The sequence below is a fragment of the Garra rufa genome, chromosome 9 (assembly GCF_049309525.1).
Source record: "Garra rufa chromosome 9, GarRuf1.0, whole genome shotgun sequence".
Classification (NCBI taxonomy): Eukaryota; Metazoa; Chordata; class Actinopteri; order Cypriniformes; family Cyprinidae; genus Garra; species Garra rufa.
Window position 1 is genome coordinate 29,554,485 of NC_133369.1, and position 15,822 is coordinate 29,570,306.

Sequence of the window (15,822 nt, forward strand, 5' to 3'; positions counted from 1 at the left end):
TAATGACATAAATGTGCAAGCCCCGAATTCTCTAGAAGACTTACAGTTGAAGTCAAAAGTATACACATGCAGAATCTGCTAAATGTTTTTACCATATCAAATTATTTGTTATTTAGTACTGACCTGAATAAGATAATTCCCATAAAAGATGTTTACATATAGTCCACAAGAGTATAAATAATAGTTGAATTTATTAAAATGACCCTGTTCAAAAGTTTACACATGCTTGATTCTTAATACTGTGTTGATCTTAATACCTGAATGATCCACAATGATTTTTTTTTTTTTTAGTGATAGCTTTTCATAAGGTTCCTTGTTTGTCCTGAACAGTTAAACTGGCCAATGTCCTTTAGAAAAGTCCTTTAGGTCCCACAAATTTGTTGGGTTTTCAGCATTTTTGTGTATTTGAACCCTTTCCATCAATTTTGAGGTTCTAACGCTCACTGCATGCTTCAGAGGAAAAAACAATGCATTAAGAACCAGGGTATAAACTTTTATTTATTTTTTTACATTTAGTGCTGCCCTTCAGAAGCTACAGAAGATACAGGTTCCCTAGGAGACAAAGGACCCATGAACAACCTCATTAAAAAAAAAAAAAAAAAAAAAAAGCTGTGGATTATTCAAGTAAACTACACAGTATTAAAAATCAAGCGTATGTAAACTTTTGAACAAGGTCAATTTTATTAATTCAACTATTATTTTCTCTTGTGGACTATATGTAAACATGTCCCTGCTAAAGAAAAAAACAGCATATGCTGGTTAGGTATGTTTTGGTGCTGGGATGCTGGTTTGTGCTGTTCGTGTTGCTGGTCAAGGACCAGCATAAACCAGCAAAGGACCAGCATAAACCAGCTAAAAACAGCATCCCAGCCCTAAAACATACCTAATCAGCATATGCTGTTTTTTTCAGCAGGGATTTTGGTAAAATAATTAAAACTTTGCAGATTCTGCAAGGTGTATGAAAACTTTTTCACTTCAGCTGTATGTGGTAACATTTGGAATCGAACCAGATCAAGAATGAAACCGCTGATAAGCTAAAACAGACTATTATTTAGTATTTTATCGTTTGGAAAGTTAAGGCAAACTTGTAGGCCACAGCACTTTTTTGAATTGTGCCGACCAGCTCCTCTTATTTCGTTTTTTATTTTTAATGAATTAATTTTTGTGTGTGTTTGTGTGTAAGATGACAAAAGACTGACGTGTCTTTAAATGTATTAAATATCCCTTTCACAGTTTCAGAAAAAAAGCCACACGGCGAATATCTTTGTGTGATGTCATATTCATGCGACGCTTTGGGTTCTGTGTACATTTAGGATTTTAAGAGGTTAGCTTTGCACCTATGCACTTAAATCATTTTAGCGTTGTGTTTTAAACTCTCCAGCCATTTATCACAGTACGACGGTGTGAGTACGGATCGTTTTGTTTCCAAAACTATATCTTTCTCGTAATGCGGGCACGTCGCATATACGACTTTTCCACGAACAGCAGTATTTGCTTGAGAAGAGCTAGTGGCGGCTAACGTAATTTATGCGGAATGCGCATCCATTGCGGATGTGGTGCAGAATATATGCGCATTGCTGCGACAAAGGTAATTTCGGCCTTTATATTTAAGATATTCCCTTAATTAAACAATTAGTTAAATGTGAATCCAACTACCGTATATTATCCATGCATTCTTTGTTTTCATTTCTCGCCCTCTCCTCTGTAGCTTTGGATTTTTACCTGTCATTGGCAGATTTACTATCCATTAGGAGAGCTCTAAGATGTCTGCATGTAAAAACTGATACGAATACATAATGTCAAACATAACAGAATATCAAAAGAACGTCTCCGAGTATTGCTTTTGGACCGAAGCCACAGGTTTTGGTTTTCGTGCTCTAATCAGATACATACAACAAAAACACCGCAATAATTGCATAGAATTAGTGTAAATGAACACAGTCCCTTTCTAAAATGACACGTTGACCTCTTGTTGTCTCGTTGAAAATATCTATTTTCTCTGGCAGTGTATTACTGAGCCCATTATTAAGGCTGTTCTTGTTAGACATCACAATGAAGCAATGAACGCCTTGCCATGGAGCAGCATGGTGGCTTTTCACCCTCCTTATGAATGGCACGCTGTCCAGCAGTCACGTTGGTGTGTCTGTAAACCACAACATATCCATGACTGAATACTACGAGGAGGGGGGGCTGCTGTATGAGCACTCACCTCCCATGCACATCAAAGTGGAGTCTCCAGAAGGTCCCTTTGGAGGCGGGGTTTCAGAGGACGGTTTCCCCAGGGAAGATGACGACTCAGAGGGGAGTTGTGACCACCAGAATGGTGGGTTGCCTAGCAGCCTGCCCTTTAACGTTGTGGTTGTGCATCCTAACATAGTCGCACCTGGAATGTCTTCAGATGAACTCATCCCAATCGAACAAAGTAAGTGTTAGATGGTAGGAAGTCTTTAATATGCTATTGTACTGTACTACTAACATTGCAGTAATATTTAAAGGTGCACTTTGTTATTGTTCCTTCATTACTAAAGTTTTACAATTATAGCAGTTAAGTTCATGTAAAATACTTTTAATCATGTGGGTCAATAACAAGACATTCTTTTAAAACTTTTATGCTTTGAACACATCTCAATTTCAAAACTCAAACTTTAATTGGAATATTTTTTAATGGTGGGAAAATGTCTAGGTAACCTTTATGATGATTGTTATAGTCTACGTTTTAATAGCCAAGATCAGTTTACAGTTTTTATTTTTCTTATTTTCGGTTTTCTAAAATATATGATGTGAAAATATAAAATTGCATAATAAATACTGAACACCTGAAGTGTATAGAAATTGATTGTTTTTTTGCTGAAATTTGTTATAAATGCCCTATAAACCTTCCATTTGCATTTTTAACTGGACATTTAAATATTAAATTAGTTATAAATGTTTTTTTCCAAAAATGTACACTACTGGTAAGAAATTTTTGAACAGTAAGATTTTTTATGTTTTTTTACATTTAGAGAAGTCTATACTGCTCAACAAGCCTGTGTTTATTTGATCCAAAGTACAGCAAAAACAGTATATATATAAAAAAAAAAAAAATTATAAGAATATATTTTAAAATGTAATTTATTCCTGTGATTTCAAAGCTGAATTTTTAGCATCATTACTCCAGTCTTCACTGTCACATGGTTATCATTCTAATATGCTGATTTGGTGCTCAAAAACATTTATTATTATTATTATGTTAAAACAGCTGAATATAATTTTTTCAGGTTTCTTTGATGAATTAAAAAAAGTTCAGCATTTATTTAAAATCTAAATATTTTGTAACACTATAAATGTCTTTATCATCAATCAACATCCTTTTGATCAATTTAAAGCATCCTTGCTAAATAAAAGTATTAATTTTTATTATTTCTTTCCCCCAAAAAATAAAATTATACTGACTACAAGTGTATAATGTTACAAAAGCTTTTTTTATTTTAGATACATGCTGATGTTTGGATTTTTCTATTCATCAAAGAATCCTGAAAAAAATGTACATAACTGTTTTTAATATTGATGATAATAATAATAATAATAATGTTTCTTGAACAGCAAATCAGGATATTAGAATCATTTCTGAAAGATTGTGTGACTGGAGTAGACTGGAGTAATGATGCTGAAAATTTAGTTTTGATCACAGAAATAAATTACATTTTAAAATATATTCAAATATAAAACAGTTATTTTAAATAGTAAAAATATTTCAAAATTTTACTGTTTTTGCTGTGCTTTGGATCAAATAAATGCAGGCTTGGTAAGCAATAGAGACTTCTTTAAACATTAAAACTCTTACTGTTCAAAAGCTTTTGACTGGTAGTTTATGGAACCACCATTAATGCAAAAAAATACATTTTATAAAAAACTTGACATTTGCATTTAAAAAAAAAGATTTGTAAATATGAAATTTATCATAAATGTTTTACATTTACATTTATTCTTGTCATCCAAAGTGACTTTTTCCTCCAAAAATGAAATGAATACAAAACTAAAAATTTTCTGCAAACTTGGTGTTTGCATTTTAAATTATTTCTTCCCGGCTTTCCTCCCATATTGACCAGTGCAACAAAAGCCAAAAAATGTACTTGGGGCACCTTTGAATAGAAATGCAAAACCTAGTTTTTTGTTAAATTTAAATTTGCATTTTATTAAAGACAGGGGTGTGTCTTCAGCATTAGCCGCAGGAGGTGTAGGAAAACGGAAGAGCCGCTTTAGCGGAGCAGAGCTGGAGGTGTTGGTATCAGAGGTGACCCGTTGTGAGGGGGAGCTGTTCGGTCCAGCGGGGAGGCTCCGGCGCCGAGAAAGAGAGCGCATTTGGGCCGGAATACTTGAGCGTGTCAATGCTGTGTCTAGAGTACCTCGCACCCTAAGAGAAGTGAAGAAACGCTGGGATGACCTGAAGAGACGTAACGGTGGTAGGCTGGCTGACGCGAGGCATCGCACCTGCTACCTGCCATCAAGCAGAGGGGCTGGAATTTTGGGAAGGCCATCCCAAGTCAGTCCCAGGCTCCAGCAATCTCGCCAAAAGCAGAGCACTAGAGGAAAAGCCAGTTTCACTTGTTTGTCAGACACTGATCCAGGTAACGGTTTTTGATCGATTGATCCCACAAATCTGATTTTGCAATGGGAATATTGAAAGTTGATGTCCTTTTAAGGTACATACACTAAAATGTTAATTATTTTACCAAAATAAGAGGTATCATACAAAATGCATGGTATGTTTTTATTTAGTAGTACTGACCTGAATAAGATATTTCACATAAAAGACGTTTACATTATAGTCCAGAATATAATTATCTTAATACTGTGTTACCTGAATGATCCACAGCTGTGATTTTTTTTTTTTTAAGTGATAGTTGTTCATAAGTTTCTTGTTTGTCCTGAACAGTTAAACAGCCTGCTGTTCTTCAGTAAAATTCTTCAAGTCCCACAAATTCTTTGGTTTTTCAGCATGTTTGTGTATTTGAACCCTTTCCAACAATTACTGTATGATTTTTGAGATTCATCTTTTCACACTGAGGGACTCATATGCAACTATTACAGAAGGTTCAAATGGTCACTGATGCTTCAGAAGGAAAACCAACTCATTAAGGGGTGTAAACTTTTGAACAGAACGAAGATTTGTAAATTTTTCTTATTTTGCCTAAATATCATGTTTTTTTTTATTTAGTACGCCCTTCAGAAGCTACAGAAGATACTTACATATTTCCCAGAAGACAAAATAGATTAAATTTACCCTGATGTTCAATCATTTTTCCTTCTGAAATTTTAACCTTCTGTAATAGTTGCATATGAGTCTCTCAGTTATTTTTGAACAGGGTCATTTTTATAAATTGTGGACTATATTTAAATGTGAAATATCTTATTCAGGTCAGCACTAAGTAAAAAAATAACATGTATTTTGTGACCCCTCTTATTCTGGTAAAATAATGAACATTTTGCAGATTCTGCAATATGTATGTAAAATTTTGACTTCAACTTTTGACTGTTTCAGTTGCAGTTGGAGATGGTTCTGAAAGAGATGGTTTCGAAAAGGAGGATGAAGCTGGTGAGCAAGAGGGTGATGATGGAGATGATTGTGAGGGTGTGGAGAACAGCATGGAGGATAAACTGGGTTTGGGCTTGGGTCTTGGAATAGTACCACCTCCAACATCAGAACGCTGGCTACCTCCTTCACCTCTATACAGTGCCCCATTCCTCAATGGGACCCCTCAGCCAAGCCCAGAACCATCTTTAGGCACCCACCAGGGCCCACTGGAGCCTCCTCCACCACGTACTTCCTGGCTGGAAGATGAACTGCGAGGACTGGGAGAAGCAGCCATGCAGCTTGGAGATCGCATGGAGCAGAACCTGCGTGAGTTTGGAGAAGGCTTCAGGCGGGATATGCGGACGCTTGTGGCTTCGCAAGAGGCCCTTACAAATAGCTTGCAGCAGAATAATGTACTTTTGCAACGTCTGTTGGGTCTACTTGAGATGCAGCATCAGCCACCTCAGCAACAAATTCCACAACAGCAACAAATACAGCAACCTGCACAGCAACAGGAACCTCCACAACAGCAGCCTTATGAACAACTGTTATTGCCACAGGAGCAGCCGCAGCTAGAGCAGCAAATCCCAGCAGCTGTTCCGCCTCTACCACCACCTCCAGATATTTTAGATGGTACTCGGCACACCGAACCACCGACTGACATAAATGGAGTAACTCAACAGCCACGGCGTGGCAGAACAGTAGACCTCAGGCGAAGACGCCGGCGTTGAGGTTGCTGTGAGATGCGGACAATGAACTGTATTCGGTTACAGTAAATTTATTTATTTAAGCAATGTTTTATAAGGTTAACTAGTCTTAGATTGTGCCATGTCATTTTGCAGCCACATTTTATGTTATGCCTGTCGCAGATATATTATAAAGTGTATAATATGTACACCTAAAAGCTCAGAGCTATATCTAAATTGACTTCTGCACTCTTGTTGCTGATAGTAAATTACTGACATTTTATTGATCTGCTTGCTTACGTTCATATATAATAACTGCAAGAAAAAAAATCCACTAGGCAGGCTTAAAAACTCAGTATTCATGCTGTGGCAAGATAAATATCGTTCATTTTTATTTTTCGATCAAGGCACAGAATATCAGTGCAAAATGACATTTTACTTTTGCTACTACCACTGTTTAAGAAACAACATCCAAATGCTGTTTTAAGGGACATTATATTGCATAGAATCTCCAGTTCCATGGAAATAAATGCAGTTATCAGAATTGCTGACTAATGTAGAGATCTAAGGTCGCGCGGTCACTCTGCATGCAGTGCAAGATAGCAAAGCTAAAAATATACGATTTTGCAAACTTTTCACCATGTTAACAAAATCACTTGTACTTGGAAATAATGTCTGCCTATGAACAAGTTTTAATAAAAGCAATCAGTACATTTATCATGTTTTTTTTCTCTCTATTATCACAGAAAATACACACACAACTGTTTTCAACATTGATGATAATAGGATTTTTTTCTTTTAGCATGAATTAGAAGAATTAGGAATAAATGAAATTTTAAAATACATTGAAATAGTTGTTTTAAATTGCTTTAAAATTTCTCAAGTGTATTGTTTTGCTGTATTTGAGTTTAAAAATGCAGCCTTGGTACACCAGATGCTTCTGTTTTAAATAGATGATCTACACAAAAAGGATGTGCATACATGCACTACCTGTTTTTGAACAATAAGATTTGTATTGTTATTGTAAGTCTGCTCACCAAGCCTACATTTATTTTATTCAAAGTACAGCAAAAACAGTTCAATTGTAAAACATTTTTTTTACTATTTAAAATAACTGTTTTACATTTTAAAATGCAATGTATTCCTATTATTTCAAAGCTTTTTAGCATCATTACCCCAGTCTTTAGTGTCACATGATCCTGTAGAAATCAAACTAAAATGCTGATTTGCTGTTCAAGAAGCATTTATTATTATTATTATTATTATCATCAATATTTTGTTCAGGATTCTTTGATGAATAGAAAGATCCAAAGATCACCATTTATCTCAAATTAAAAAGCTTTTGTTAAATGATAGAAATTCAGAAGCTTATAATCAGTGTAATATTTTACGGGGGGCAGGAGGAGAACTTAATACTTAGCAAGGATCAAAAGTGATGATAAAAACATTTATAATGTTACAAAAGATTTCTATTTCAGATAAATGTTGTTCTTCTGAACTTTCTATATATCAAAGACAAAAAAAATTACTCAGCTTTTTTAACATAAATGTTTTTGAGTAGCAAATCAGAATATTAGACTGATTTCTGAAAAATCATGTGACTGGAGTAATGATGCTAACAATTCAGCTTTGAAATCACAGGAATAACATTTTATTTTAAATAGTAAAATACTTCAAAATTGTACTGTTTCTGCTGTACCTTGGATCAAATCAATGCAGGCTTGGTGAGTAGAAGAGACTTTTTAAAAAATCTTACTGTTCAGAAACTTTTGAACTCTTTATTAACTTTGAGAGCTGGTAAATCAGTAAAACTATATGTAAATCTAGAATGCAAATAAGTCGCAGTTTGCGAACTATGGACATTTATCGAAAGGTGTCGCTTTAAATGTAGTCGCAGGGGGCGCATGTGACGTAGCGCACGCTTCCAATCAATCGGTGGCTTCCATGTTTTTAGGGGTGGAGAAAAGCGAGAAAAAATATGTGAAAAATGGCTACTGTGCAGTCTGAATGCGAACAACCATTAGATAATAAACTCATTAACGGTACACACGCTGGAAATAAGCCTGAACTACAACCGGTATCTGCTACAGTAGCTGATTGTGACGCGGAGGTTTGTGCACAAAGCAGCGACGCAAAAGAAACGACGGACCCTGGTGTTCCGTCTTCACCAGCAAGTGAAAATTCAGCTCCACATGGCGTTGCTTCTTCACCACGCAACAAAGATGCATCAGGAATGCCGTGTAATTTTAAATCTACGCAGGACGAGCAAAACACGGATGTACTGCTGCAAAATAATAACGGCGATCTCATTTCGGATGAGCCCGGAACGGATTGCGATGTGACATCGGATCGTTTGCACAATGAAAACAGCGGTAAGTACAACTCTGCATCAAGGGCAAACAGTAAAGGGCACACAGCGCTGTTTGAACATCGCATGGACTTGTGCATTTTCACACATATATTCAAACGCGGGAAGAGCATGCAGAAACTCTCGGAGCGGTTTTTTTTTCCTGGCAGCAATTAATTACTCTGTAATTGGCCTGTTCTAACCCAATCAGAAACAAAACTGCTTGTTTAACCCTTTCATGCATGAAGATCAAGACTCGTTTTAAAGGTTTTAATATGTAAGAATTGCATACAGTTTTAATACATTTACAGAGTATACGTTTTAATAGAAAAGTTATGGAATTAACATGTGGAACAAAAACAAATCTCTATAAGAAACATCTGAAGTTCATCACAGCCTGTTAGTAGATGTTTTGAATAGCCATGTGCAATAGTTACATACCTGCCACTGTCACCCATCTTAAGAAACTGCATATTTATTATAGCAGAGTGCAACAGTCTGTTTCTGAGGTAAAAATTTAAATTTAGTAGTGAAATCTCTGCTGGAAAAACTACATTACCCATGATTCTGCAGAGAAATATCTGCCAATCAGAGCAACAAATAAATCAGCCAAAAGAATGCTAAAGCCCTCTTCACTCTCACAAAGCATAAAGATTTAAAGTCACAATTTTCAATGATTAAATATTTGTATGCATATTTTGCAGTTAACTTAAAATGTTTATGCAATTGTAGTTTTTAAATCTCATTTAAGCCATTTATAAGGTTTTGTACCTTGTACGTCATATATGGTCAGTTTGGTACATTGCTTACTAGTATACAATGACTTTTTGCAAATCCCTATGGGAGAAATTCTTGTGGAACCAGAACCGCTTTTTATGCACTATAGAATCCAGGATGAATGGTAATAATGGCACATTGTACTACCAGGACACATGATTTAGCCAAATAATAATAAATAGAGAATGAATAGTCAGAGATAGACACACGTGCTGAGCTACTGGTTAAGTGAACATGCTTTGAAAACTGAAATAAGGGACATTGGTCCATCAAATGTTCAGTTACACAGATGCTTGTTTTCTCAATCAGTGCTTTTGTAGGTTAAGGCATTTAGTTTTTAAATTCATTATTTAATATAAACTTAAAACACGATTTTCATGTGTTTTCCCATCAAAACCGCTAATTTATACACTATATTATTCACAATATTTGTACGTCAAAACAGCAGTTTGATATTTTTGTGTTTTAACCTTTACATTTTTGCTGTATTATAATTGTTTCAATGTAAAAAAAAAATAGCTGAAAAGCCTCTAATAGACAGTTTATTATCTATGCTGTCACGAAAAAAATCTGTGTATGTTCAGTTATCTGTAGTTGTTTTGGGCATTAAAGGGATAGTTCACTCAAAAATGAAAATTACCCCATGATTTACTCACCCTCAAGCCAGGTGTGTATGACCTTCTTATTTCAGACAAACATAATTGGAGTTATATTAAAAATGTTTTGGCTCTTCCAGATTTCATAACTGCAGTGAATCGGTGTTGAGATTTAATAGTTCAAGATAACTCAAATAAAAGTGGATCCATCCATCATCAAGTACTCCACATGATTTCTGGGGGTGAATAAACAAGGGGTTAACGCTGCGTTTTTGTAAGAAAAATATTTATATTAAAAACTTTTTAAACCATAACCTCTAGCTTCTGTCATTCATGCATGCAAGAGAGAGTAGGGTTCCAGCAGATGACACAGGACTGGTCAGAAATTAGAAGTACAAAATATGCATTTGCAAAGAGAAATCGTGTATTTCGATAAAAGCCATGAGGATGTAAACAAAACTTGGTTCTCACAAGACTAGCATATTCTCAACAGCCAGACACTGCCACTATAAAGCTTGAAAGATCCAGGACATTTTTTTTTTATATAACTCCGATTGTATTTGTCTGAAAGAAGTCATGCACACCTAGGATGGCCTGAGGGTGAGTAAATCATGGGGTAATTGTCATTTTTGGGTAAACTATCCCTCTATTGGTGGTAGTATTTAACAGCTCTATGTTGGCAACATGTCAAACTTATCTTGATTTGCATAAATCTGAATGGCCGCTACCTATTGGGCTTGTACATTGGAAATTACTTCTTATCTAATGTTTTTGTTGCTATCACTCTACAGAGCAAGAAACCGACATGGAAGAAACAGTGGACAAAACTACAGAAAATGTCAGCAAAGAGTCAAACCATGCCAGAGAGGAAGAACACCCACCAAAACAAGATGAAGAGTCAACAAATATAATGGAAGAATCAAAGTCTCATGACGAGGCAATGCAAAGCACAGAAGAGAAGACGGAGGAAACAGGAGATCCCAAAATCATGGAGAAAGTTAAGGACAACACAGAGGAGAAGGATATGGGCAACACAGAAGAGAAGGTTAAGGACAACACAGAGGAGAAGGATATGAACAACACAGAGGAGAAAATCAAAGACAACACAGAAGAGAAAATCGAGGACAATACAGACGAGAAGATCAAGGACAACACAGAAGAGAAGGTCAAGGACAACACAGAAGAGAAGGTCAAGGACAACACAGAAGAGAAGGTCAAGGACAACACGGACGAAAAGCTCAAGGACAACACGGACGAAAAGGTCAAGGACAACACTGAAGAGAAGGAAGGAGAAGATGAATCAAAGAGTGATGGTATAGTTGTCAAGCGAAGGAAAAGCCGTTTGGAATGCAACGAATGTGGTAAAAAGTTCACTCGTCGGGAAACATACAACCTGCATCGACACTTTCACATGCACCAAGATGAACAGGCCTCCCTTGTTTGTAAAGAATGTGGCATTACTTTTCAGCATCGAAGTGACCTCATCAAACACCGCAGTATTCATAAAGAAAACAGCCAACCAAGACCATCGCATTCAAAACGCTCTGATAGGATCTACAAGGAACGGCGGAAATTTCAGTGTGAGCATTGCGGTATGTGTTTCTCGACAATGATGCGATTAAGGCTTCATGTTTGTGAACAGAATGTGGATAAGCCTTTCCGCTGCCCTCTGTGCCGCAAAGAGTTCCAGTACAGGGTGTCCATCAATGCCCACATGCAGAGTCACTCATTAGACAGTCCTTATCGGTGCCGGGAGTGCAACAAAGGCTTTCAGAGTGTAGAGACGTTGCATATCCACCAACGATCCCATGCTGCACTGAAGCCTTATGAGTGTCCAGATTGTAGCATGGTCTTCAGGCATCGCTATGTTATGGAGGACCATCGACGCAGGCATGTGGAAGAAAGAGCACACCTGTGCAAAATCTGTGGGAAGAGCTTCAAGTACGGCAGCCTTCTGCAGCAGCACCAGTATCTCCACACGGGCCAAAAGCCTTACCACTGTTCATACTGTGGAAAAACGTTTGCTTTTGCACAAAACATGCGAGCACATTTCCGGCAACACAAAAAGATCTCAACTAGGTCTGAGGCACGTATTACAAACCATAACGAATCTCTTGTGGGGCAAGTAGGTAAAGAGAACGCAAATGTTGAGCAGCAGCGCAACTGTCCTCTGTGCCCTCAAATATTTTATAAAGCATCCGATTTAAGAGCACACATGTTAATCCACGAAGCAGAGTATGAAAGGATAAGCAATGGCAAAAGATACGATAAGGTCTATGCATGCCAGTATTGTCCTCTTAAATTCCAGTCAGAATCACTCCTGCAATCCCATTCACAAACACACATGACTAACATTCTGGGGTTAAACACAACACATATCACAAATCAGGTTAAAGCGGTACTTGAAAAACAGGATGATGTTGGTATGGACGAGGCAGAAATTGACAGTATGTCGGGAGTTGGGGGAATAGAGGAGCAGACAGAGAAGAAACAGTTCAGGTGTCGAGACTGTGGAAAGTGCTTCCGTTACCGATCAGTGTTAGAGCTCCACATGCGCATACACAACAAGGGTTACCAGTGTCAAGTGTGTAAAAAGTCCTTTAGATTTAGTAGCTATTTGCAGCAGCATTCGATTATCCACACTGGGAAGAAGCCATACAAGTGCCCGGACTGTGGTAAGGATTTCGCATTTCATCACAACATGAAAACCCACCAGCGGCTGCATCAACAAAAGCCATTTCGTTGCACACAGTGCCGTAAAGGCTACAGCGATGAGAGTCAGCTTCAGCGGCACATGCTTTCCCATACAGGTGAGAAACCTTACAAGTGTCACCTGTGCGACAAGAGCTTTGCTTTGGCCTACTTGCTCCGAGACCATCTAAACACTCATACGGGAGAAAGACCCCACCGCTGCCAGGAGTGCCACAAGTCATTCCCTTGGCTTAGTAGTCTACTCGTGCATCAAAAGATTCACGTTCGTAAACGGCAAGGTCAGAGTCACGCTTATCCACTGTCCATACATTCTCAAAGAGGTAGAGTAAGTACCGGGAGGAGAGGCCGGCCAAGGTTAGATCGAGACAATGGAAGGACGGCACCTCTACCTGGTAGAATCATGCCAGAAACACTGTTGCCAAACGTCGTTCCACAACACTCCCGTAACTTCGATGCAAGTAGACATGAACGCATGCAGCTTAGGTCGCAGCACTTGCAGACTAGAAATCATTCCCAGCAGGTTCATTTGCAACCAGAATGGCAGCTACAAATGCCACCTGCATCAGAAGAGCTGATGCACTCTCAAAATCCAACAAATTGGCCAGGAAGTCACCTTAAAACTATCCTGCCCAAATGTGACGGTCTCCCAGAGCTCATGCACCAACAGCAACCTTCTCAAGTAAATGTACCGATGTCAGCACAACCTAATCATTATTCGGACATAAATGTATCTGAAGCAGAACAAAAAGGCAAGCATTCACTACACCACATGGACGGGCAATCACCGAGATCCATTCAAGACTCGCAATGGCCTGTACTCTGCGATTCGGTGCAAACAGCATCTTCTTCATCAGATGATGTAACTGTTGAATTAGAAGGACCAACCAACAATGAATCTGATAAACTCACTCTTGATTTTCAAATGCCAAATTCGTCTGGTCTGGCTAAAACAGACATGGGTCAGACTGGTGGTATAGTCCTACCCGCTGGTGCTTCCGGTCTACCGAATATCACTCCATGGGGTATGAAAACATCTTTAGAGATGGGCTTACAAGAAATACCTGGAGATTCATTAGAGAAGCAGCAAAGTAGATTAATCCAGCACTTGCCTCAGCAAATGCAGGTTCCACAGCTTCTTCATCAGGCACAGCTCCAGCAGCAGACTCAAATACCTCCAACCTGGGTTAGTGCAGCTCCTCCAAATCAGATGGGACCAGTGAACTTGCCGTATGCGCCAGCTAGTTTTCCTCTTGGGGACAGACCTCCACTGTGGGGGTTTCAGGCTGCTCCTGTTGTTTCCCAGACCCTTGTAAATGGACCAGTTCAACAAGGCCACATTCGGGCACAACAGCACGTAGCTTTGATTTCTGGCCAGCAGATACCTCTGAGTCAGGCTTCATCTTTTATCTCACCACCTTTTCCGCATCCAATGCATTCTGTTGGAAGGCAACTTCCAGGTCCGTTACCACAAGGCATCTTCTTCACCTCACAGGGCACCATCAGTGAAATGCCAATCATGCCACAAGTAACAAACTTACCTCAGTTAGCTCAACAAACTGAGCCACACAAAATGGGCACTAAACTGCCTTTTGCCCCTGATCACTTGTTCCAGTGCATGATATGTGGTTGTTCTTTGCCTGGAGAGCTAGAATTACAGATGCATTATATGCAACATGCACAGCGAGATGTCTGAGTTTGATTTTAGAGATGATATACAATAGCTCAGTTTAGACTGTCTCTTTGCAGTTTTATTGTACATTGCTGTTAAGCTGCTGGAGTGTGTTGAACATTTCAAATGTATTAATGTTTTTATTCAGTTATTAAATTTTCCAGATGAACACACATCCTAGTTTCATGTGCTTTGTTATCCTCATACAATAAACAGCACAAACCAAATCAAAATAAGTTAATAACTGAAATATTTTTGTAAAATTATTTTACAAAGAACTGCAGTGTTATTTACATTTATACTCAACCACTTTTTCACTCAAGTTGCTGAAATTATACAGAAATGTTATGGTTATTTAGAAGTAATATGATAATGTTCAAATACAGTTGAGATCAAAAGTTTGCATACACCTTATTTAGTACTGACCTGAATAAGATATTTCACATAAAAGACATTTACATATAGTCCACAAGAGAAAATAATAGTTGAATTTATAAAAAATTACCCTGTTCAAAAGTTTACATAAACTTAATTCTTAATATTGTGTTGTTACCTGAATGATCCACAGCTGTGTTTTGTTTGTTTGATTGTTTAGTGACAGTTGTTCATGAGTCCTTTGTCCTGAACAGTTAAACTGTCTGCTGTTTTTCAGAAAAAAATCTTTAGGTTCCACAAATTCTTTGTTTTTTAAGCATTTTTGTATATTTGAACCCTTTCCAGCAATGACTATGATTTTGAGATCTATTCACACTGAGGACAACTGAGTGAGTCATATGCAACTATTACAGAAGGTTCAAACGCTCACTGATGCTCCAGAGCAGGAAAAGTGATGCATTAAGAGCCAGGGGTGTAAACTTTTGAACAGAATGAAAATGTGTACATTTTACTTATTTTACTTACATAAAAACTAAAAATAGTTCCATAAAAATCTCAAAAACTCAAACAACACAAAAACTGAGGATTTAGGTTAACTACTTTTTTTTTTTTTACACCTGTTTTATAAATTAGTCCTTAAATGTTTAAATGTATGTAAAATTTACGGAAATGTACATGGTCATAATACCATACAATTTTTTTTTTTTTTTTGTCCTTTTACTACCTCTATTCAGTGGTTGCAGCTTGATTAAATAAAGTACGTCTCTGAGTAGTGCTCTTGCGTATTGACTGCCTACGTGACTAGATTCAGTCATCTCAAAAGTGTTTTTAACACTATACACACATTTGCACACCTATCATTATGAGGACTTTCCATAGGCGCATGTTTTTATATTGAGCTATTCTTTTTTCTATCCCTAACTCTAAACATTTGAAACACAGGCCAGCTGTGTATTTATGTTTATATATAAACAATACTGATAATGTGAACTAGATTCTTTTGTTTTGGTTTTGCAGAATGCACATGTATTACCAGAAACAGCATACATCCTGCTAGACTGAGCCACATTCAATCTCAGAACGTTTTTGTCTTATTGGTGACACTT

The 15,822-nt window shown here is 37.4% G+C and overlaps 2 protein-coding genes across 4 annotated transcripts; both read left to right on the top strand.

Annotated features, from left to right (window-relative positions):
- Window positions 1-1,297: 1,297 nt before the first annotated feature.
- Window positions 1,298-6,957, top strand: LOC141343432 (uncharacterized). Of its 3 annotated transcripts, XM_073848032.1 has the most exons (4): window positions 1,298-1,588; window positions 2,007-2,422; window positions 4,182-4,607; window positions 5,522-6,957. In XM_073848032.1, exons 2-4 carry the CDS (start codon window positions 2,107-2,109, stop codon window positions 6,283-6,285), a joined length of 1,506 nt encoding a protein of 501 aa, XP_073704133.1. In that variant the 5' UTR covers window positions 1,298-1,588; window positions 2,007-2,106; the 3' UTR covers window positions 6,286-6,957. The 3 variants fall into 3 exon arrangements, with proteins under 3 accessions (XP_073704133.1, XP_073704132.1, XP_073704134.1); XM_073848031.1 differs by having other exon boundaries at window positions 1,298-2,422; XM_073848033.1 differs by having other exon boundaries at window positions 1,298-2,422; window positions 4,200-4,607.
- Window positions 6,958-8,206: 1,249 nt separating this feature from the next.
- LOC141343429 (uncharacterized) lies at window positions 8,207-14,507 on the top strand. The gene is made up of 2 exons (XM_073848028.1): window positions 8,207-8,612; window positions 10,752-14,507. Exons 1-2 carry the CDS (start codon window positions 8,228-8,230, stop codon window positions 14,363-14,365), a joined length of 3,999 nt encoding a protein of 1,332 aa, XP_073704129.1. The 5' UTR covers window positions 8,207-8,227; the 3' UTR covers window positions 14,366-14,507.
- Window positions 14,508-15,822: the final 1,315 nt, after the last annotated feature.